Source organism: Lepus europaeus, chromosome 13 (genome assembly GCF_033115175.1).
Source record: "Lepus europaeus isolate LE1 chromosome 13, mLepTim1.pri, whole genome shotgun sequence".
NCBI classification, from domain to species: domain Eukaryota; kingdom Metazoa; phylum Chordata; class Mammalia; order Lagomorpha; family Leporidae; genus Lepus; species Lepus europaeus.
Genome location: NC_084839.1, coordinates 90599593 through 90624448, shown reverse-complemented (window position 1 = coordinate 90624448; position 24856 = coordinate 90599593). Strand labels below are relative to the sequence as shown.

The window sequence follows — 24856 nt, the reverse complement described above, 5'->3', positions numbered from 1 at the left end:
TGCAAGATCCCTGGGTCAGCCCTGCTCCCACTGGAAGTGCCAATTCCTGTACACAGGATGCACTGCTATGGGATACACTGAGCCCTGACACACAAGAAGTTGCCCAGGAGCATAAGCAAATACAAAGTCTACTTTAATTCCAAAATTCAAAAGAAAGAGAGGTAACTATTCAAACTAACCAAAACAAGCAAGAAAATCTGGTTATTTTAAGCAATTAGGGATTCACCAAGACCACAGCAGTATTGAATACAGCAGCACTGTATTGAAAAAAAACTTGAGTCATTAAGTAGGAATCTGCTGCAAAAAACAAAATCAAACATTTCCACAAATTTAAAACAAGGCAAAACCAAAGAAACAACACAGCAAAAAAAGAGACAAAATTGTTCTACTTGGGCCGGCGCCGTGGCTCAACAGGCTAATCCTCCGCCTTGCGGCGCCGGCACACCGGGTTCTAGTCCCGGTCAGGGCACCGATCCTGTCCCGGTTGCCCCTCTTCCAGGCCAGCTCTCTGCTGTGGCCAGGGAGTGCAGTGGAGGATGGCCCAAGTCCTTGGGCCCTGCACCCCACGGGAGACCAGGAGAAGCACCTGGCTCCTGCCATCGGAACAGCGCAGTGCGCCGGCCGCAGCGCGCCTACCGCGGCGGCCATTGGAGGGTGAACCAACGGCAAAAGGAAGACCTTTCTCTCTGTCTCTCTCTCACTGTCCACTCTGCCTGTCAAAAAAAAAAAAAAAAAAAAAATTGTTCTACTTGGACCTGTCTTTAAACAGAAGTTTTAACAAGAACTCATTTTTAGTTTTAACAAGAACTCATTTTAGTTTTACAACATTTTCCTAAAAGTAACATGCCACCTTACTGGTCTCTCCACAACTATCAGTATCTAACTTTAAGAGAACCATCCCTTTGGGTTTTTTTTCTGTTTTTTCTTCATAATTTTTGTTGAACTCACTACTTAGTGTAGGGTTAATCTTAGGAGTATAAATTTAACTGAAATTGGATTTTGTAAAAAAAATAAGAATGGGAGAGGGAGGAGGAAGAAGGGTGGGAGTAGGGGCAAGAGGGAGGGAAGGAATAATTACTATGTTTCTAAATTTATATATATGAAACGCATTATGTTTGTATTCCTTAAAAAGAAATTAAAAGAAGAGAGCAACAGCAACCCAACGGAAGAGGCTGGGGAGAGAGAGAGAGAAAAAAAAAAAAGAAGAACTATTTATAACTATATTTCTATTTCTTGGCAGAGATAGGTAAGATGAAAACCAGTTTCCTGGTAAGAAAAAGGGTCTCAAGAACCTAAAACATAATTCACGAAAGTTCATCAGTCTACATACATGACATCAAGTTCTTCTCTGTTAGATAATCCAAACTATACAACTGTAAAGGACATTTAGATAAAAGCCAGCTTCTAAGGAAAATCCCAACCGAAAATCACCTTTGGAATTCTTTAATCTGTTAGCTTAAAATTTTCATACTATAAACTACCAATTATTGACAAGTGGCTGAGGATATATGGAAGTTAAGAGGTCACTGTGACTTGACAAGAAAGGAAGATTAGGTACCCCACGTTCCCCCCTGCAGAAGCACCTAGGGCAGTCAATGTGGCACGAATGTTAGCGACTATAAATAAGTCATGATGCAATATGCAAATAATTTTTTCCAAAAAGAGGGCTACTAGGTCAAATGAGGGTTAAGGGTGAAAAGGGGACTTACTTTCAACCTTTAGTTCATTCTGTTACAGAGGCTCGATATACAAAGCTTAACTACTTAGATGACTGAATGCATCAAAGGGAAAAGAATTTACCTTGAACACCAATGACTTAACTAGAAGTACCAAAACTGCATGAGATTCAAATGAACACCTGGCAAGCTCAGTTTAGGCCTCCAGTGTGATGCAGACCATTCTCACTGCCTTGAACTTGTCTTTTTCTTCTTTGGTCTTCGACACTTGCGTGTCAAAACAAAGTTCATCAATGGCATGCTAGCTATCCAAATACAATTCTATGAAGTTACTGATCAATCCTCTGAAAGGGTGGTTTAATGATGATGATAATGAAGCTTAAACTGCACCTTGTCGAACAAAAGAACAGAAGGAAAACAGAGGGCACTCCAGGGAGGAGGGCACAATGTGTGCAAAGATGTAAAACAAAGGCCGGGGACAGAAAGGAACCTTCAGTGATTCGCACAAGCACGTCCTGTGCAGTCCTAAAAGTCGTCAGGTACTGCACGTAGCCCATGCCTGACTGCCACCTGCATGCGGCAGGGCAGAGAAGGTGTTCCTGAACAGGAAAGGAACATTAGGACACATCGACAATGATGGCCACAAAACCCAAATGAAGTCCACCATCAACACATCCACAACGACATCAGAACAAAGACGTCTGCTGTGATGTCAGTGTAACTGGTGACAGCGTGGCACACACCACACAGCTCTGGTCCACAGCCCCTTAGCCACATCACTGAAATGAGTGGCAGTGAACCATACAAGCACTGGCCAATGGACACAATCTCACAGCCATGAAAGTGATGACCAATTCGAATGGACAAGAGTCTACCAATGAAAAATTTTAAAAGATGAAAATAAAAATGGCATTACAATACCTTTCTCTCCTCTCTTCTTTCGGGTCCGGTCTATATGATCCTTAAGTTGGATTCTAACTTGCCTTTCATTTGGCTGGTCCCTTATGAAAGGATGTTTCAAAAGCTGTTCTGTGGAGGGCCGCTGCATATAATTCTTCACCAGGCATCCCTCTATGAAACTAAAAAATTTCTTTGACCTGTAAGAGGAAGGAAAAAGCTTCAACAACTTTTCAACACAAAGAGCCAGCTCCGAAGTATCAGTCACTTGCAAGCCTGCAAACAAAGAGCTCCAAAACTCACTGTGAATGCAAATGAGTAAGAATTCACCTTCACCAATGTGCAGGAATAACAAGAGGAACAGAAACACAAATTCAGAACCGCTGGGAACCAGGAACATCAATTGACACAGTTCAACGGTTACACATCACTGCCAACACTCCACAGAGAAGTAGGAAGGTAAGCTGTATTTAAATCTAACATTGCTTAGTAGTCACTTACTCATGGGAAGGTACATTTGTGAACAAGCAAGATGAAGGGACCAGGTATTTTCTAAAAACAAGGACATTCACCACAGTATAGCCGTCAAAATCAGGAAATTAACAGAGACGGCACTATTGTCTCATCCATAGACCGTATTCAGATTTTGCCAAGGATCTTCTAATATCTTTTTAGCAAAGGAGAACATATAAAAAGGAGGAGCAAGGGGGCAGTGGGAAGTCTATGCCAGAATGAAGGCAGACAGAGGACGGATGTCTGCTGTCTAAAAGGTAAGGACAGAGACAGAGGGAGAAACGAAGCCCGGCAGGGCCTAACTACTGGGCTCCTGAATCTGCTCACTGACATTCCGGCCAGAGCTTTGGACCAGCTGACTGCTCAGTTATGAACGCCTCACGTGCACACGTAGAAACGACAGCTGGGAGAGGGCAATGCCTCTGACATCCCATGCACCCCTCTTGCCACTTTTATTCTGGCTGCTTTCTCCACGCCTGGCTCAAGGTGAACCCCAGCCCTAACCCTCGTCAAGACGCCCTTACCCAGCCTTTTGCGACTCATAAGGCTTTCCAAGTACCACTTTATCCCACATTCCCTCAGTCAGGAGAATTCTTCTCAGGCTACCTACTTTTAACAGACTGTTTAATTGATTCTGTTGGTATGACATGGTAATGGTCAAGAATTTCTTCCTATTTTTCAATTGCCAGCAATGCTTAACACGAAGGATGGTACATCACTATAGGTTATGTAATAAATTTTTGTTGAATGAATGACGTACTGAGTCTTGAAAAATGTGATTAAAAGAATTCATGCAGTTCCTTTCAGTAATTTACTGCTTTTAAGTCACTTCTATCATCTTACTATTTCCATTTTAACTTAATTATTTTTTTCAATTCAACAAATAGTTATGTATATATTTGTTTAGGTTAAGTTCTATCAGAAACACACATAGGAAACAAAGTGGAGAAATTTTAAGTATACATAATAACAGATTACAATCAAACTTCCAGAGGAGGAAAAAAAAAAACAAACAAACAAAAACTCCTACAATAGACTGGACAACAAGAAAAAGCAGGATATTTGATACTCCAAAAAGAGGGAGAGGGAAGACAGGGTTACAGAGTAAAGGAACAACATGGACAAAAGCAGAGAATTCTGGAAAACAATGAATCGCTTTCTGAGGTTTACAGGGAAAGTGCAGAAGAATGGAAAAATGAGTTGTGTCTGCTCAGAGAAAGGGCCTCAAAGGCATTAGAAGAAGCTGTACTTTAGTCTGTGGTTACTGAGGAGCACAGCAGACTCCACACAGTACAGTGAAATACTCTTAATAGAGAGATGCCTAAATTCTGCTGCCCAAGGATCACTTCATGGAATTCATAAAAATACAAAGACCTGAGTCCCTTTCCAGACCAGAACGTTTGACTCTCATCCACTGTGCCCACCAACGAACATCTGAACATCAACAATGTACAAAGTATTCTTTAAAATCTACTATTGGGAGCCAGGTGCAACAGGTTGTGGTGCAACAGGTTAAGCCTCTGCCTGTGACACAAGCATCCCATATGGATGCCAGTTTGAGTCCCAGTCACTCCACTTCCGATCCAGTCCCCTACTAATGCACCTAGAGAGGCATGGGAAGACGGCCTGAGTGCCTGAGGCCCCGCCACTCACGTGGGAGATCCAGGTGAAGTACAGGAAACCTGGCTTTGACCTGAATCAGTCTGCCTCTGTGGCTATCTGGGGAGTGAACCAGCAAACAGAAGATAGATATCTCTCCTTCTCCCTCCCTGCCTCCCTCCCATCTGTGTGTGTGTGTGTGTGTGTCTCCCTCCCTCTCTCACTCTAAATCTGCCTTTCAATTAAATAAGTCTTTTTTAAAAAATCTACTATTGAGTTCTGCTGGAAGAATGGTCACTGGTCATCTTTTGAAAGCCACTTCTCTGAAAACAGCAGAAATCTGCATCTGGGGAGAGCACGGCGGCGATCACAGAGGCGGTCATATCATCTCGTCCTTTCAGAAGCTGTGGGTACATGGGAATCATGATGTACTTGATGAATGTGGTATCTTTAGAGAAACACAGGAAGCATTTATTTATTACCTTCTGTAACTGTCTCTCTGTATCACTTCATCACATATAGGGATTAACCCCAAACTGCAAGTACTAGAATGATCAGTGTGTGGTTATTAATTAGGTAATCAATTCATGCCCTGGAGAGAGACCATTAATTCAGCAACTCTTCCAGGACAGACTGCCTTCAGTAAAAGCTGACAGAGGTGTGGGCATTTGTAGCAGTAGGTAAGATGCTGCTTGGGACTTCCACATCCCTTATCAGAGGGTCTGGATTCAAGTCCCTGCTCTGCTTCCAATCTCAGCTCCTGCAAACATGCATACTGGGAGGCAATGAATGATGGGCCAATCACCTGAAGCCTGTCACCCAAATGGATAATCTAGTTTGAGTTCTACTCTCCTGGCTTCTACCTAACCCAACCTTGGCTATTGTAGGCATTTGAGGTGTGGGTCAGTGGATGAAAGATCTCTTTCTCTTTCTCTCCCTCTCGCCATATACTTTTCCTTCTCTGCCATTCAAATAAAAGGGAAATATGAAATCTGATTGACAGCAAGAAATGGAAAAGCAAGTATTCCCTAGTTCAGGTAAGAGTCGCTCGAGCCCTATAGCTCAGTCCTGGGTGATGCCCACCATACACATCAGGCTTTCCACCCAGGAATGCCCAGAAGTCTCATGTCTCAATACAAAGAACAAGTGGGCCTAAAATCTTTGTACCGAGTGTACTATGTACTATAAGAACTGTCCAAACACTGGTAAATGGAATTAGACAACCACAGTTATCTGGAGTTGAAGACAATAGATCAAGAATGAGAAAAATCCTGCCAGCAGAAAAAAGTGTGAAAAGATTGGTGAGATGTCTGGGCAGTGAGGAGCAGGGAGACACATGAAGCAACCCAGTGTGAAAGTATGTGTGTGTGCACACCCAGGATGGAAAAAGACCCTGAAACATCAGAACACGAGCAACCAAGAAGAGAAGAGCAGAAAGTAACAGCTGAAGAGGCCAGATCTGGGTTGGAAGGCTTAACATTGAAATCTTCTTCATATTTCAGAATGAGAGAGGCAAGAAGACAACCTAAACTATAAAACTAGTATGAATAGTTTCAAACAAGAAAAAACAAGAAACAAATAACTCATGGCAGGTGGGCATCAGTAAGATGGGCCCAGGAAAACAGAGGGAAGACTCACATAAAAGGGAACTTTAAAAAGATAGTGGAAGAAAGGAATTATAAGATAAGTTTATTTTGGTACAAAAAAAAATTCTGAAATTCATTCATGTGGGGTGTTTAAAATAAAACTCATGGAAAATGTGCATTACAAAAAAATTACGTGTGGATTTCAAAATTTTTGAACCAAAATTAACTTATCTTTTAATTAAACTTTTCCTGAACTTTTCAAAGTACCTCTGTCTCTGAGGAGGTTGGGTGTAGATAAGAACAAATGGGCAGGCCCAGAACACGGCAATTCTACAAATGTTCCTTAAGAAAGGCATCATTCTCTCCATGCCTCTATGGATATTAACATTTGGGATTGACAGTGTATCAGAGTTACAAGGAGAAGGCCACCCAAGGAGAAAGGATCACTGTGTTAATACGCTCTTCTGGAACAAGAAAGGATATGCCTAACTTCCATTTTTAAAAAATAGTTACAGTAAATCCTTCCAGTAATTTTGAACTTCTCCTTCATCTGCGGAACTCCAGGTCAACACAGCTTTGCATTGTTTAATGGAAAGATGTATAGTAATGTATTACACATAAAACTTTAAATATTAAAATGGAGCCTCCATCCTTAAAATCATGTCATAGTGATTCAAATGTTCACTTATCACTATTTTGTAATTTAAAGAGAACTGAATAGAACAAGGTACTATTTAGTTATGTTTTGGAACACTGGCTCTCGTGTTCTTTGGAATTTAAATGGCCAAAATTCCACCTCAGAAGAGAGTAAAACTAAAAAGAAACAATTATTTAAAAAAAAAGAAAAAAAAGAAAAAGAAAGCAACCAAATATAGCTTACCATTTTTTTGACTTCAGCCGGGGAGGAGGGTTTCTGGGAATGAGAAACAGTGCTCTCATTGGATGCATGTCACAGAGAGCTGGGGAGAGGAGACGGTTGTGTCAGTATGGCACTTATTTTACTTATTTTTGATTTCTAGGGCTCACTTACAAATAACATCAAATGCTGTGTCCCACTGCATTGTCCAATTAATTCAGAAGCAGTCTAGACATCTAGTTATGAACTCTAGGGTAAGCCTTGACTGTCTCATTTAAAAACAACAAAATACAAGGAGGACAAGAGCAACAAGAAGAATATACCATTTCAAACAGAAATTGGAAAGTCTTCATAAATTAAAGGTAAACATTAATTCAAAGTCTTAAAGGAGTTAACGGGGTTTTAAACCATCTGTAAGATTGCAATGAAAGTTATGGTATTTTCATAGAGTTGTAGGGATTAAGTTCACATGGCTTGTGAGCAACTTCACATAATGCCTGGAACAGAGTAAGCACCGTGATGTCCTCCAGAAATGTTCACTGTTCATTGTCTAACTACTGGTACTATGAAAGAGCAAACATGTGAGAGGTGGAGTTGCTTACTTCTGTGCAAATAATGCTTGTATTGCCACTATGACTAGCTCCAGTAAACACATGCCAGGCATACACACACACTGATGTCACCAGAGGCCATATACATGTCCATGTATTTATTTACCTGCAGGACATGCAGGCAACACTATCCAAATTGTGAAAGAAAACTGACAATGGGGTACCAATACTTCCCTTCTCCATTCCTTAGCAGGACACAAGAGAACATACACATACGATGTTTGAGGCAAATATCCATTTCCTTATAGCAAACTAACTGTCAACTATCAATATTTTTCATTCATTCAACAAATATTTATTTAGCAGTAACCAGGACTACAGTGATGTGTTCTTCCAGTTTATCTTTTTCGGGGAAACTAGCAGAAAATGCTGACTTTTCTTGGCTCTCTACAGGGCCACCCTGTCCCTGATCAACACGCAACTGTATGAAGTTCTCACTGATTTAACCCAAACAAGACACAAACACTGTCACAACATTTCAGAGGTAATACCAAAAAAATTTATGCCTCCATTTGTAAAGTCAAAACTTAAGTGATACTAAAATTTCATACATTAGGATCAATTTCAATATTAAGTCTAAAATGTAAAAAGAACAATTATTGCTTATTATCTGATGTGAGCATATTTTCAAGACACATATGTGAATCCAACTGAAGAGAAAATATACAGCCTATAGACCTCCAAGGGGTCTCCAAAAGGAAGTGTGCTTGCCAAGAATCCCTCTTACATCTACGACATCACTGTATTTATAGTTCCTGCATCTAGCGGCCCCACCAGGACTGTCTTTATCCATGTAGTTGTTCTTTTGAAGCCTTGGGACTGGTTTAAGTTACATTTAACAAGTGGGCTAAAAAGGAAAGTTACTTACGGGGAGCACCTTCTGCCATCTCAATGGCCGTAATGCCACAAGACCAAAGGTCACTCTGCAAAAATAAAACAGGATGTTACTGATACCTGTGAAGCCACCAACTTACACAGCTGGCCTTTTACACAAACAATATAAAAGATTTCTTTGGCAAATAAACTGAAAAGAAAGTGCATTGGGAAACTGAAAGCACAAACACATTTTCAGGATACCTTACAAGTGAATGATTGATAAAACAAAGAAAAATTGGTTTATTAATTACAACCTCTCATTTCTAGAGATAAGCTAAAAATGGTCTTCATAAAGGTCCCGCTCTAACTGCCCAGGGAAATGTATACTGTTCAGTATGTTTGTTCATTTCTGTCCAAGCAATGGTTTAGATTCCTGCCCCACATTATATTTATCTTTATATTAATACCTCAAATTTAATTAAGCAGAAAGCAATCTTTATAAAACGCCCAAAACAGAGTTTGTAAAATCCATCTTGGATCACTAATTTAAACCACGCTGCCAAGCAACTGCACTCCACCTTCAAACCAAACAACTGTGAGTTGTAAGTAAATTGTCCTCTTGTTTTCCCTAAGTTAACCCTCAAATTTGAATTAATTTCCCCATTCAAATGTAAGTTCCATGAGGGTAGGCACTTTTGTCTACTTATACTTTCACTTATATGCTATCCTAACCAAGGAATTACCTAAAATTGCTCAGTTTAAGGATTTCCTTAAAAAAAAAAAAAAAAAAAAAAAACCACTATAACATAAGTTGGAAAATAAAAATGTATCTTCATGGAGTTCTCTTTCCCACAGGAGTACAAATGGGTTGGGCTCCAGCTTAACACAGAGGCTGCCCTTGGCAGTGGCAGTGGCAGGATAAGCCTTGCTGCACAACCCTGGTGTGAGGCAACCCCAAGCATACCCATCTCCCAGGAGCTGATCTTGCTAAGGTTCTCCTTGATCCTAAATGAGCCTTTCCAGTTGGCAGGAAACACAGATCTAGAGGGCAGAACATTTTACAACAGGCCCAGCCTCTTTAGCAAGCCCCTTCTGTGAGGAAAAAGGGATACAAAGGGGAGGCAGGGATGGGGATATTCAGTAGAAAGAAACAATGGGCTAGGGGTTTGGCACAGTGGTTGGGCTGCTGCTCAGCTAGCAAGCCTGTACCCCAGACACTGGACTCCCATGTCCCAGCTCCACTTCCGATCCAGCTTCCTGATAACACAAACCCTGAGAAGCAGCAAGCGATGGCTCAAGTACGTGGCAGACCCAGAATGAATTCCAGGCTCCTGACCTCGCCAACTACCACCAGCTCTTTGGGGCATATGGGAAGTAAATCAGCAGATAAAGATCTCTTTCTCTGCCTTTCAACTAAATAAGCAGAATAAATTGTTTTTAAAAAAAGAGATAGCACTGCACTATGGCATAGCAGATAAAGCTGCCACCAGAAGTGCCGGCATCCCACACTGGAGTTGGTTCAAGTCCTGGCTGCTCCTCTTCTGAACCAACTTTCTGCTTCTGGCCTGGGAAAGCAGTGGAAGATGGCCCAGGTAATTGAGCTCCTGTACCAGCATGGGAGACCCAGAGGAGGCTTCTGGCTCCTGGCTTCAGATTAGCCCAGCTCCAGCTGTTGTGGCCACTTGGGGAATGAACCAGTGGATAGAAGACTTCTCTTTCTCTGCCTCTCCAAACTCTGCCTTTGAAATAAATAAATCTTAAGAGGGAGAGAGTTCAAACAACCAAATTCACTATGTTTTCTCATATTGGATACTGGTTTGGACAAACCACCTAGCTGATCTAATGGATGTTATAATAGTACTTCATTTTCCTTTTTTAAAAAAGATTTATTTATTTATTTAAAAAGCAGAGAGAGAGAGAGAGACAGACAGACAGAGAGAGATCGAGCATCAGCTGGTTCAATTCCCAAATGGCCACAACAACCAAGGCTAGGAGCCTCTTCCAGATCTCCCATGTGGGTGCAGGGCCCAGGGTCTTGGGCCATCTTCTGCTGCTCTCCCAGGTGCATTATCAGGGAGACGGATGTTAAGAGGAGCAGCCGGGACTGGAACCAGCGTGCATATGGAATGCCAGCACTGCAGGGTGAGGCTCAACCCTCTGTGTCACAGCAACGGCCCCGGAAGTAATTTATTTTCTTAGTGACAATAACATTTTACATATGTCAGAAAATGTTTTCAAATTTTACAGATTGCAATGGCACATTAAAGAGTGGAAAGTCGGCCGGCGCCGTGGCTTAACAGGCTAATCCTCCACCTTGCGGCACCGGCACACCGGGTTCTAGTCCCGGTCAGGGCACCGAATTCTATCCCGGTTGCCCCTCTTCCAGGCCAGCTCTCTGCTATGGCCCGGGAAGGCAGTGGAGAATGGCCCAAGTCCTTGGGCCCTGCACCTGCATGGGAGACCAGGAGAAGCACCTGGCTCCTTGGCTTCAGATCAGCGAGATGCAGCGGCCATTGGAGGGTGAACCAACGGCAAAAAGGAAGACCTTTCTCTCTGTCTCTCTCTCTCTCACTATCCACTCTGCCTGTCAAAAAAAAAAAAAAAAAGAGTGGAAAATCTATAATGTATCCTAAAGTACTTTAGCACATAAAAAAATTATTCTGCACCACACAGGCTTAAACTAAGCCTTATTAGCTAGGTATCTGTAATAAACATTGAAATCACTGAAGACACAGACTGAATTGTGAATATCATTAACAGATACATTAACCGCTGTGGCTGAATATCATTAACAGATACATTAACTGCTCTGGCTTATTCGCTTAAAGCAAGCGATGCTGTCAGTTGGTTGATTTTTCCTAAGTTCTCGTGAACTTGGCCAATCTGAGTCTGAATATCAAACTCAGACTTGGATCAAAAAAGTGCATTATGATACACGTCCCTAGAGGTCACTCTAGTAATTTAAAAATATTTGCATAACAAATCAGAGTTGTAAGTTCTCTAGCAAGAGCGCTCCAAACTTTCATAGATGAAGCTACTGCTATACTTGTAAACAATATTTTTAGAAGGCTGAACATTTGATTCTACTGTGCTCTTCACATGAGAAAGGACAGCAGGGTCAAGCACTGGACACAGCGGTGAAAATCTAAGGTTTTACTTGAGTTGCTGCATTCCATCCTGGAGAGTGAGGTTAAAGTCCCCGCTCCAACTCTGACTGTAGCTTCCTACTAATGTGCACCCTGGGAGGCAACTGGTGATGGCTCAAGTAGTACTTGTTACTCACATGGGAGATTATGGAGTTTGGCCTGGCCCAGCCCAGCCTGTTATGGACATCTGGGGAGTAAATCTGCAGATGGAAGGCCTCTGTCTGCATTTCTATTTCTCTCTCTCTTTCCCTCCCTCCATCCCTTCATCAAATAAAATGAAGGGATTCATAAATTCTTAAAAGAAATAAAAGGATAGCAAATGGGCAGAAATAATGTAATTTACTCACAATATAAAAGTCGGTGCACAACACTGTGTACCAGACTGAGGAAAGCATAGGCAGTATAAGCACCCACCATGTAACCGGGTGCCCATGTCTTCCTCACTGAAAACACAGGTAGGGATAAGGGCTGTATAGTTTGTGAGCATAGCTCCCACTCCTCAGGACCATCAGCAACCAAGCAAAGGCCCAGCAAGAAGGTGCCTCTTACCCTGTAGTCATAGGTGGCATCTGGGTTCTCGTCACAGGCAATGACCTCGGGAGCCATCCAATAGGGGGTGCCAATGAAGGTATTCCTCCGTCCAACCGTCCTGTCCAGCTGAGCACTCACACCAAAATCAACTGCGAGAAGAACAGAAAAGAAGGAAGAGTGAAATGCGATCAACAGACAAGGAGTAAATACACAACTAAGCGTTAGGAGGAGGCATCCTCATAGAAAACTGAAACGCCAGAGCTTCCGGAACGTGCGCTCTTCAAGGCACGGCAACACATCCAAAGCAAAGGTCCTCTATCACACTGGGAGCAGCTGGGACGCCTGGACCAGACAGCCTACCGAGCTTCCTGGACAGTGGAAAGCAGGAAAGCAGCGGACCTTTTCAATGAGTAACTGTTCCCTGTTTCAGAGAACACTGCTGCCACAAACAAGATCAAGCTCCGGAAAGCTCCAAGTTCAGGAGCATGGACAGAGAGCCCCTTGCTTAGCCTCTCAAACAGCACTGACAGCCATACAAAGATAAGCCCACAGAGGCTTACTTCCGCTCAGTACTGCATTAAATAAACAGAAGCAAGACTACAAGGACCGAAACATCTTCAAGTCACTGGTGCTTCTACCGATTTTCCAGAGCAGCTTCTACATCCCACCCAATGTAGTAACGGCAATGGTCTAGAGGGAAGTTCCAGGATGGGAGGGAGGGTTGGCAGGAAGCCGCTGGCCTCTGACAGAACACCTGACCATCAGTACCTGCCAACATCATCACTATACAAACGCATACTGTCGATCCATGCGGAAGAATGTGAAGGGGGATGGGTTCATGCCATGGGCCTACAAAGTACTGACATGACTCACAGGAGACAAAGATTCAACTTTTGTATACATGCAAGAAACACCCTGGCCAGGGGCAGGCTCACTCACTGAACACCGCTCCTGAGACACAGACACACGGGCCACAGCCAGCTGCATGGCAACACATTACTAAGTGACTGCTGGACGGCTATCACAGGCGGGGCACCAGGAGCCAGTGCTTCCTAGCTCAGCTCTGTGAGAAGTTGCCAACGGAGCAAACTGTCCTTTTACAAATGAGTAAACATAGCCACTATGCAAGAAAACAATGCTGAAGGTTTTCTTTCTACACCTTTTTGAAAGAAAGGTGGACTAGATCGTGGTAAACATGAAGAATTTCTGTGTGCTAAGATGCCTTCAGTAGAAGCAAAATGAATGTTAATTCGGTTTATCCCATTATGTCTCTGTCCCATATACAGGACACCTAAAAACACCTAAATTGAGCAACACACACTGTATCACTTATGGTAACACTAAAATAAATATTATGGTTTTAGAGCTCTAGTCTTTTGAGAAAAGCAAGAGGTGAATGATGAGAGCATTTTAAGTTTATTGTGAAAATGGCAAAACTTTACTACAAAAATTATTTTCACCAAATACTCAACTGCAAAAAGATCATACACATAAACTGATATGCAAGACATAAGTATTTTCTAGAACTAGGTTGTCACCTGATTTCTAGGAATGCACTATTATTTCACACTATCAATGTCCTAAAATAGCTGTCCTATAAATAGGACACTGGGACGGTGTCCACAGCACAGCGGTGTTTGCGCACTGCCCTGCTGCCTGACAGACTCCAACGTGTGGCTACTGTTGTCAAGCTGTGAGCTGGGTGCTTGGGAGCAAGGAGTTCTATGAATGTTTGAGGTAGCAGAGAATCCACAATCACATGCTTTCCCGCACTATTTCTATTCATTGGTTACACTTTGGTACACTTTGGAAATATTAAGATTTCATGCTACAGGCACCATAAGGGAAAATTGATTAAACAAGTACTCTCTGAAACCCACAACACTGGTGAAAAAACAAGCAATCTGAAATCATATCATCACAGACTCAGTATTAAAAAAGAAATCTTCTTTGTAAAATGGTTAGTTTAAAAAGGTATCATGAGGGGGCCGGCGCTGTGGCACAGCGGATAAAGCCACTGCCTGCAGTGCCAGCATCCCATATGGGCGCCGGTTCAAGACCCAGATGCTCCACTTCTGATCCAGCTCCCTTCTGTGGCCTGGGAAAGCAGCAGAAGATAGCCCAAGCCCTTGGGCCCCTGCACCCACATGGGAGACCTGGAGGAAGCTCCTGGCTCCTGGCTTCAGATCAGCACAGCTCCAGCCATTGCGGCCAATTGGAGAGTGAACCAGCAGAGCGAAGTGCGCGCGCGCACTCTCTCTCTCTCTCTCTCTCTCACATACACACACACTCTCTCTCTCTCTGTAACTCTGATTTTAAAATAAATAAATCAATAATAAATAAATCTAAAAAAAAAGTATCATCGTTCAACCATTTGGCAAAGTTCAATGATGGAAAAAAAAAAAAGTATAGAGCTCATGTGCACCAACCAAAAGTATCTGGTTAAGACCTGGAGTGCCTGTATCCCATATCAGAATCTCCTGTTCTGAGTCCCAGCTCTACTTTTGACAGAGTTCCTTGCTAACGCACACCCCGGGAGGCAGCGGGGGATGGTTCAAGTACCTGGGTCTCTGCCACCCACGTGGAAGATTCGGATTAAGTCACCAGCGCCCAGGCTGGCTACTGCAGAAATTCGGGAAGTAAACCAGTGGGTGGGAGATCTCTTTCTGCCTTTCAAACAATTTACAGTGAACAAAATCAAAGTCATTGCACCCCCAGAATTTATATTTTGCCAAAGAAGACAGAAATAAAGGCAAACAAATAATCATGCAATCACAAACTGTGTATAATACTACAAAAAAAAAAAAAAAGCAATGTGGCCAAAGACAGATTTGGGGGCCAGAAAATGCTCCTGAAGTCAAGGAGGAAAGTGCAACTTCCCAAGTGAAATCAAGCGTTTCCAATGGAGGAACAGTATGTGCAAAGGCCCCAAGGCAAATTCCTAGGTATTAAAGGAAACAAAGACAGGGACTAAGGAAAAATAGAGAAGTGAAGAGGGTCACAAAATGAGACAGCAGCAAGCACCAGATTACATATTATTTTTATGGGGCATCACAAAACTTACATTAAGACATGTGGATTTTACCCAGAGTAACATAGGAGGTCACGAAGGCTCTTTTAGCAAGAAAGTGACATGGTCTGATTTAAATATCGGTCTGGCTGCTGCGCAGAGAACAGGGCAGAGAGGAGAAGCATGGGAAAAAGGAGGTTGGAGCCAAGCTGAGGAATAAGCCCAGTTCCCACATGCATCAACAGAACAGAAAGAAAAACCACAGGCAGCAGGCTGAACCTTGAGCTAAATGTCAAACAGGGCAGGGGGTGTTGCCGGCTTGTACAGGGACAAGGATTAGGTTAGGCTGCAACATCCATCACATACCGAGTTTCACCTCAGCGTTCTCGGTCAGCAGAACATTCTGGCCCTTGATGTCCCGGTGAATCACGTGATGAATATGAAGATGTGCCAGTCCCTGAACAGGAAAGACAGATCTCAATTTTAGTTCTTCGTAAATGGCCAGGACCACACCTTTTATAACAAGGCCCCCAAATTGTCACCAACTCATACTCAGAACCTCAAATTTCCTCCTAATAAGTTTCCAAGAAGGCATCTCCAGTCCTACTACACATACACAAAGACACTCCCCGCCCACCCCCTGCCATTCCCACGGGATGACAGGTTCTCAGCGTGAGGAACGTCACCACTTCCTAGCTGTGCCTTCAAGTCATACTTTAGATCACCATCTGCAGTTTCTCCGCTATAATTTGTGCTATTTGTGTGCAGGGCAGTTCCTTTCCCATGCTAAACATCTATCTTTCAGTGGGTGGCCCGTGGGTATATCTGAGTCAGACACATCCCAGAGGAAAGGTGAAGGCTACAGAGGGGTTTAAATCTGGCCCTCACACTCTGGCTCATCTTCCCACTGCTCAGTGACAGACTGCTAAGTGCAGATCAGTCCCACCTCCAACCGAAACACACAAAGTTTCTGCTGTCCAGAGATTTGTGCTCCGATAAAATATATCTCTTTCCCTAAGGAAACAAACTTTCCTGGGTGTACAGCACTTTTTGATGACCTTGAAGCTGGAATGAAGCCCAAGAGCATGTCCCTTATGAGCCATAAAAGAAGAACAAAAACACACGCTGCATCCAAATATGGTCTGAAAGACAGCGCTGCATCACTCTCAAAACTCATTTCCTTGCTCTGTCCTCAGAGAAGCCATATCTACAGCCTGCCTCAACACGCAAACAACCCATTTACTCTAAAATGTCTCAAATTCACATAGGGCAGATTAGAAGAAAGGGTTTACTCAATTCTCCCGCTTAACTGTTCTGTGAGGTTTTATTGGCATCATTACTTTGTAGGGTACGAGTTAAATACAAGTAATCGAGAGCACTAATTTTTCATTCACTTACTAGTCTGCCTGTGTGACAATAGAGCTTGCATGATAGCACTGTTCATTCTGACAACACAGTGTGTGCACAGAGTATTGACCATCTATGGTTGCTTAGTGCTCTAGGTAGGAAGAAAGTCCTCTTCAGCACAACACAGAACAGTACAATAGTACAACACAACACAGTACAACACAACACAGTACAACACAGAACAGCAAAAGGATAGACAAAAACGTTACTTCCCTAATCTCTTTGATAATTCATACTTCTATTCCTTCAGTTCACTTTTGTTCTCTAACTTGCACAAATATCCCTCTCATACTTTATTTAGCAAAAAAAACTAAGCACCCACATCTTCCCAAATAGGTGTGGTCTCCATGTCATCTTGTTCCTTACCAGCAATAAATGTATGAAATAATACTCATTTCCCTGCCCCTACTGCTAAAGAACACTTCTGTGTCGAAAACTGCTGAAAATGTTTCTAGCAAGTCTGCAATGATGTTGAGCTATGATAAATTTCAATAATAAATGCATTTTTCCTTCATGAAGTACCTGGGTTTGTGTGTGTGTGTGCACGCGGGAGAGAGGGAGAGAGCGAGCGAGCGAGCTAGCTCTCTACCTCAATGTCCTGCTTTACCTTTAACAAAACCCACTCTTGGAAACCCCTGCCACAAATGGACACTGGCATATGATGCTCTAACTCTCCCTGATGCGTTTACTTGATTTTAATTAATGTGAGCTTTTGCTGCATGAAAAACTCCCATTCTAGATGAAATGTGGGTGAAGGAAGCTCTGGTTTCAGAGGCCCACTGAAGTGGCAAAGCTCTGCCGCATCTCAGAAAGATGTGCACTCACCACCACGCTGAGAGTGACAAGAAGCCTCAGGCCACCGAGGCCACGCTGCCTGCAGAGTGCTGCTGAGCTCAGCGGTGGCACAACGGTTAAGCATACACATTACACGTAACGGCAAACAAGGCTTATATTAAAGACATGAAAACTGGCTTTGTCACCTTTGAGCGCTGACACACATTTTACACCTAGGACATTATGCTAAAAGCTAGTCTCTGCTTGAGAAATCCTACACTAGAAAGGGATTTAAATACAAGACATGTCTAAGTATGTGTGTTTATAACACAGTACTGACAACAATTGATAGTTATGAAAACTAGCTATATATATGTCCACAGTTAACATTAAATGAGCTGTGTACAATAAACTCATGGAATTCTAACTATGGTAATTTTATAGGTTTGGTATCTAAATTGCACAGATGAGGGAAACAGGAGCTGGAAGGTGAATAACCCAGGATGTGCAGTAGCTAAGTAACAGAGGCAGGGTGCAAATCTAAGACTGAAGAACTCTTGTGCCAAACCTCCTAGCATGGCTCCACGCTGCCTGCCATGCTGAGTTTTAGTTGTTAACACAATAAACACATCTGCCCGGTGACCGAACTATTATATAGATTACGGGACCATACACTTAGTTTTCCACCTTCAGGTTCTGCTTCCTGTAACAACCACAAAAGACTTACAGTTCAATAATGTTTGCATGGGATTATAAAAAACAATGGTGCTCCCACCACCAGACTTCTTGAAGGAACAGCTTCCTTTCAAGGCATCTAAACAAAATGAAACGTTCCTCTAGGAATTTTAGATGGCAGTTGTTTAACCTGCAGTCTTCTATGAACCTTAAGCATTAAAAGTACACTCATTTACTGATGAATAAAAAATGAAATAACTACTTATCAGCTATTTTAATTAGTAGAAGACAGCTAAGACTGGGATTTCAGTTATTTTTAGCTTATTTTAAAAAAAAAAAGATTTCCTTGTTTTTAAAATGTGACAGGCAACTGAGCTAGTTTAAGAATATAATTTAGGGGTGAATAGAAAAACTGTGGTGGTTGAATGAAGGAAACAGATCCAGCTGGTGACTCACATGCACCTTTCCAATGAAACCCCAAAGCCCCTGCCTGCACTGTTGGGACTGCTTCACTCCTGAAACAAATCATTTACAAGCTGCTCAGACAGCAGCTCAGAAACTTACTCTAAGATCATCAGCCAGCTTTCCAATTGAGTGTAAATGACAATAAACATTGAATTTTTCTTCATAAATATTGCAACAGGTTTTGAGAGCAAATGTCCAAATCCCAGAGATGGCTTTGAAAACCAGCTTCCAACACCATTAATACTGATTTATAAGCTTATGCACCGGATTCTTATAAAAACAATAGTTTGAGATTGTTCCTCTCATCTCTACTCTAGCTCCCTTCTAATGCCAAAGGAAAGAAAAGCTGCCACTAGCTATGTCCTCAAAGGATGGTTCCCTCTTGGTATTCACAAAGGGTTGGTTCCAGGACACTATGAGAATATCAGAATCTGCAGATGCTCAAGTCTCTTCTATAAAATAGTCTGATCCTTGTGCAGTGCCTACACAATCCTCCTATACTTTAAATCATCTCTAGATTGCTTCTACTACTTAATGCCGTGTAAATACCATGAATAGAGGTGTTCTACTCTATTGTTAAGGGAATAATGACAAGAACAAAAGTTAGTACATGTTCAGGACAGGTGCAATTTTTAAAAAATATTTTCAGTTCACGGAGGGCCAGCTGTAGCATAAGTCTACCTTCTTCAGATACTTAGCAGAGTCAAAACATGATGTAGTTGAAACTACCAAAGCTAGTTAGCTATACAGAGCCTTTGATCGTCAAAAATAGAATAATCTGCATGAGTGTCCCTAGTGCAAAGGATTTCCTGAGTCTGGGAGAATGAGATGGACACCCAGGAGCAGCACTGGGACCCTGCAGCCCACATGCTGCGCTCTCCTTACCCTCAGGATCTCTCTGGAGATGTACGCGATCCAGTCTTCTTTGAGCGTGTTCCCTTTGGTGTTCTTCACGAGGTCTGTGATGGACCCAGCCCCACAGAACTCCATAACAAGCTAAGGAGCAGACAAGACACACTGTGACTATCATGTCCCAGATTCCAGTGCACTGAGAGAAGTCAGGAAACCCAGTCGAGCCCCCGACCCCTTTCCTGCAGACCTGTGCGTGAGATCACTCTGGTGGAGGCATCCAATTGCTGAGAGCTCATTTCGCTGCCCAGTGTCCCCTCTGTGTGTTCTGCTCCTGGGCCCTGAGAGTGCCTGACAATCTGCAAAGGGCCAGCACAGCAGCTCTCAAGGGCCCTTCTCTCCCCAAAGCACGCAAGCATGGCGGAACAATTCAGTTCTTCACCATGGCACATCTGTCTAACTCTGAGTCAAACACTCCCTAACGTTTGCTCTCATTCTGCCTCAAACGTCCTATTTTTCGCAACCTAGGATTCTCAAACTATTCATATTAACTAAATTGAGCAGTATATTAACTGGTAATACAAAAGAGAAATGCAATTTTAAGCAGTTATATATTTTTTCAAAACTGCAATATTTATAAATGTTTGATAACAACTATATTTTTAAGTCCCTAGAAAATGTCCTGAGTTGAACTATCCTAAAATTTTAACCACACCTAGATTTGGGCAATGGAAATGACAGTAATTTTTTTCCTTCTACTTTTTAAGTTTTATAAGAAATTACATTTTATAGAACGGCCTTTTAAAAAAATTAGATGAAGTACTAACCTCTTTTGCTGTTTTATAAGTGGAATGGCTTTAACATAACTAATGTGATAACCACAGAACTGATACTACTTCATCACCTTGAACATATATGTGTTCAATGACATGTTGAATACTTCAATCCCAGAACATTTCCTGGAATTTACTGTTGTTAATCAACTATGAAAATTAATATTATTAAAGATGCTGACATTTATTTTCATCAGATCTGCTGCTCAGTTTTTTGGTGGTAAAGAAACATGTAATTTTACTGGGCTTTCATAGTAACTGGTTCCCATAAATAAAGTTTCTATAGTATTGCTGTAAAGCTCCTAATATCCTTGTTACTTGGTCAGATTGCTTCTCAAAAGTGCTATTTTATTCCTGAAACACAAAGTTAGCCTTTCGCCATGTAATGTGAAATCAACTGGCAAAATAAACAGGCTAAGGAAGCCTACAGAATTTCCCAGCTACAGCCCTTTCTGTGTTTTTGCTCCTACCCCCTAGAAAGTCCTTAGTATCAGGCCGGCGCCGCGGCTCACTAGGCTAATCCTCCACCTTGCGGCGCCGGCACACCGGGTTCTAGTCCCGGTCGGGGCACCGATCCTGTCCCGGTTGCCCCTCTTCCAGGCCAGCTCTCTGCTGTGGCCAGGGAGTGCAGTGGAGGATGGCCCAAGTACTTGGGCCCTGCACCCCATGGGAGACCAGGAGAAGCACCTGGCTCCTGCCATCGGATCAGCGCGGTGCGCCGGCCGCAGCGCGCCTACCGCGGCGGCCATTGGAGGGTGAACCAACGGCAAAGGAAGACCTTTCTCTCTGTCTCTCTCTCACTGTCCACTCTGCCTGTCAAAAATAAAAAAATAAAAAATTTAAAAATTAAAAAAAGAAAGTCCTTAGTATCCTTACCACACAGTCAAAGAAGAATGTTAACAAAATCCTCAGGAAACATTCACCTACCCAGAGTTGGTCATCGTGTCCTGGAGGGCTCTTTTTAATGAAAGCACCGTAGTATGTTGCAATATTTCTATGATGAGAGTATTTCTTCAGCATATTTATCTCCAGTTTGATTTCTTCCTCTTCATCCTTACAAAAAAAAGAAAAGCCATGACGTTTGAATGACATGCATCATTTTACTTTTGCCACATATACCCAATAAGCTAAAAACACAAGCCCCATCCCTCCAGAAGGGGAAGGGTGGAGGGTACACATTCACTTTATCCTTGTGCCAAGTGGAGACCTAAGAGGCCACGACCTTGGCAACGTGACTATAACCTATGGCAGGAACGACGTGAAGTGTGAGAGTGAAGAGGAACGTGAGAAGCAGCAGGGAAGAGCAGTGGGCACAGGGCCAGCCCCGTTCTTCCACCCAAAATGTGGCCTCATGGTTTCAATTTGCTTATCGATTTGCTCAACTGGGGCCAAAAAAGAGGAACTAATAGTATTTCAACTAATTACTTGGAAAGGCTATTTCCTTTCTAGAAAACATTTTTTAATACAAATCACCTGGCCCCAAAAGTTTGCAAGGCTGCAGGCCTGTACTGAATATGTGAGTACAGGCCAATAGTGTGGCCCCCCAGTGGTGTGCTTAGTGAGACTATGCCAAGCCAGCAAGAGGTTCAGCTGGCCCCAGAAACAACACCTCACTCGGCAGGCTGTTCCCCTGGCCTCTTGCTTTATTTATTAAAGCATGATAAGCAGAGGAACAGAGGCAGGGCTTGTGTGAGAAGATGGGTGAGTAAACAGATGGCAACACAGGTTTAGAAAACAAAGAAGTTGCTCTACTGAATGACAGAGGCTCAAAAGGCTGCGGTCTCTGCCATTCCCTCACACAGGCCCAGGAAAGAAACTGTACCATCCCAGGTGTGCATTCCGTTCCTTGTTGTTCACCCATGACAAACTGTCTGCATCAGATTAAGGAAGGTTTGCATGAGAGTGAGGGGGAGGCAGAATTAAAATGAGAAACGAGAATATACAGGAAAAGAGAAAACCAGGTTTGGTTAGGAAAACAGAGTGTAAGAGCTTTAAGAAAGACCTCAGGATGTGCTCTCTAGATCCTACAATGACATACTGTTTAAGGAACTTCCCTACTTTTCTACAGTGACACCCTCTTTCCACTTATAACTGCTGTTCTCCCCTCTCCAGGGCAACTCCGGGTTTCTGATGAGCACAGTGTGTGTTACGGCCAGGAGAGAACACATGCACATGCACACGCACACCTCTGAAAAGGCCACTGTTGTAGCCTAACAACTACACAACTAGCCTCAATGGTTTACAGACCTAAAGGAAGTTCAGTTTGCAAATATTATAACCGCAAAAAAAGGCAAAAGCTGCAACATAAATTAGAAATTAATGACAACGCCAAATGGGAAAAGATCGTCTTTTTAGAACAGAAATTTCAGGAGTGTGTGTTTGGCCTGGCAGGTAAGAAGTCAGTGAAGATGTCTATGTCCCACACTGGAGTGCCTGGCTTCCAACTCCAGCTTCCTGCTAATGCAGACCATGGGAGGTGGCAATAATAGCGCCCGTAGTTAGGTCTCTGCTGATATAAGCAGGGAGGTGGCACTAGCAAGGAGTTGAGGTCTGATAGCCTGGGCCAGCCCACATAACAGCCTAGCCTGTGCTGCCCACAACCATTCGCTTCTTCGCACCACCCAATCCCCTCTCCACACACTGCCTCAAATCCCCATTCTGTGCACTGCCCAAATCCCCCTCCCATGTAGCAGAAGACCACATGCTCTACGATATTGCAACTTAGAACCAGTGTCAGCTGAAAATATTCTATATGGCCGTAGGCTGTGTCCACCTGGTGATCTTTAGGTCATCTTAATGTCAGTATAATAAATGGCCATCACTCTCATCATGCACCCAACCCTGTGACTTCTGAGATTTCCCCCAAATGGCAAGGAAATGGGTGATACTCAGTCTCCACCACAAACTCTTTGAATCTTTAGTTAAGCCCCACTCCAGACACCATTTCCTATGCCTCCAGATCATGTAGAAGGATGGCCTGAACCTTGTTTGCACTGCATTCTCTGCAGAACCTGCCCACAATCATCCCTCTGAGTGTACTTTTGCTTTAAATCAGTCTTATATCTGTTCACTCTTATCTATCTCTTCTTTGAATTCCTTCTTATGATGGAGATAAAAACTTAGATTAAGCCTTGCCAAGGGTCACCTCCTAACACTTGCCACACGTGGCAGACCTGGCCTGAGTTCCTGGCTCAGACAAGTTGGGACTAGTTTTGATGTGTTAGTCTTTCCTTTTAGTTTCAAAACAAACCTATGTTTTCTGGCATCTAATTTGTTTACCACTCTGTAATAAGAGTTAAGACCTTCCATAAACACTTGATATTTTCACAATCTAGTGAGTGGAAAATCAAGCACACATTTTAAAGTTCTTAAACACTGTTGGTAGACTGCCGTGGCACACTGTATTTCTCTGATTAGACAATGCTCCTGGATAGAGATATTACATTATTTTATGGAATGAAACTGTGACCAGCATCAACCTTAAGACATCCATTGTAGTATCTTCAAAACTGTGCTGCATTTATAATCAGTGAAGTATACAAGCACCTTTAGACATAATCAAATCTGGCGACAGCTTTTCTAATATGACTGAAATGCCCAAACATACAGAAATACAGTGATCAGAGTATTTTACAGGTCTTAGATAAATCCTAAAAGCATATGAAACTAAACTATAAGAAATACTGATGAGGCCAATGTTGTGGCATAGTGGGAAAAGCTGCCACCTCCAGTGCCAGCATCCCATATGGCCACTGGTTCAAGTTCCAGCTGCTCCACTTCCAATCCAGCTCTCTGCTATGGCCTGGGAAAGCAGTAGAAGATGGCCCAAGTCCTTGGGTCCTTGCACCCTCATGGGAGACCCAGAAGAAGCTCCTGGCTCCTGGCTTCAGATCAGTGCAGCTCCGGCAACTGTGGCCAACTGGGCAGTGAACTAGCAGATGGAAGACCTCTCTCCCTTTCTCTCTGCCTCTCCTCTCTCTGTAACTCTGATTTTCAAGTAAATCTTAGAGAAAAAAAGAAAAAAATATTTAGAGGAAACCTCTCAAATTTTAGGATGAACTTTATATAAAGTTTGTTTTCATGATTTTAAAATAGATCACTACCACACATCTTATACAATAACAGGGCATTTAACACCACTAAATGTCATTAAATATCTAATTATGGGTGCCCACCTTGGAGAAAAAGCATTAGAAATACAGAATCTGCCAATGGCTTTGAGCCAACTGTAACTGGAATCCTAATTATGACTGATGCTTATTACACAATACTTCATGTTGTCTTTAGAGTAATAATGAATCAACTTCTGAGTTCCAATCTGCCTTTGGTCATTGTTTAAAAACAAGTCTGGGGTTTCATTCCAACACTTAAATACGCGTACACATACTACCAACATCGCTGCCACCATCTAAAACAAACACATCATTTGGGCTGAGGATATACAGCAGAAAACAGATGTGAAGCCAGCTAGAACAGGAACTTAAATACAAGAACAAGCCCACTTGTGAGAAGAAAGTGGAACTGGCAGAACTACCTGGAGGAAGTTTATATACCTCATGCGTCCAAGCCCAATCCAAACTAACGTGCCCTTCATGCCCTTCTTTAGGAAACC

The 24856-nt window shown here is 42.7% G+C and overlaps 1 protein-coding gene across 44 annotated transcripts in view; it reads right to left on the bottom strand.

Moving 5' to 3' along the window:
* Positions 1-24856, bottom strand: part of MAP4K4 (mitogen-activated protein kinase kinase kinase kinase 4) — a 182838-nt gene that overhangs the window by 43805 nt on the left and 114177 nt on the right. For all 44 annotated transcript variants that reach the window (XM_062209974.1, XM_062209965.1, XM_062209975.1 and 41 more), the window contains 7 exons: positions 21172-21297; positions 19448-19558; positions 15608-15698; positions 12250-12380; positions 8607-8661; positions 7152-7230; positions 2598-2773 (listed from right to left, as the gene is read on the bottom strand). In XM_062209974.1, coding sequence (XP_062065958.1) covers positions 2598-2773; positions 7152-7230; positions 8607-8661; positions 12250-12380; positions 15608-15698; positions 19448-19558; positions 21172-21297 — 769 coding nt within the window. The remainder of the gene's footprint in view (positions 1-2597; positions 2774-7151; positions 7231-8606; positions 8662-12249; positions 12381-15607; positions 15699-19447; positions 19559-21171; positions 21298-24856) is intronic.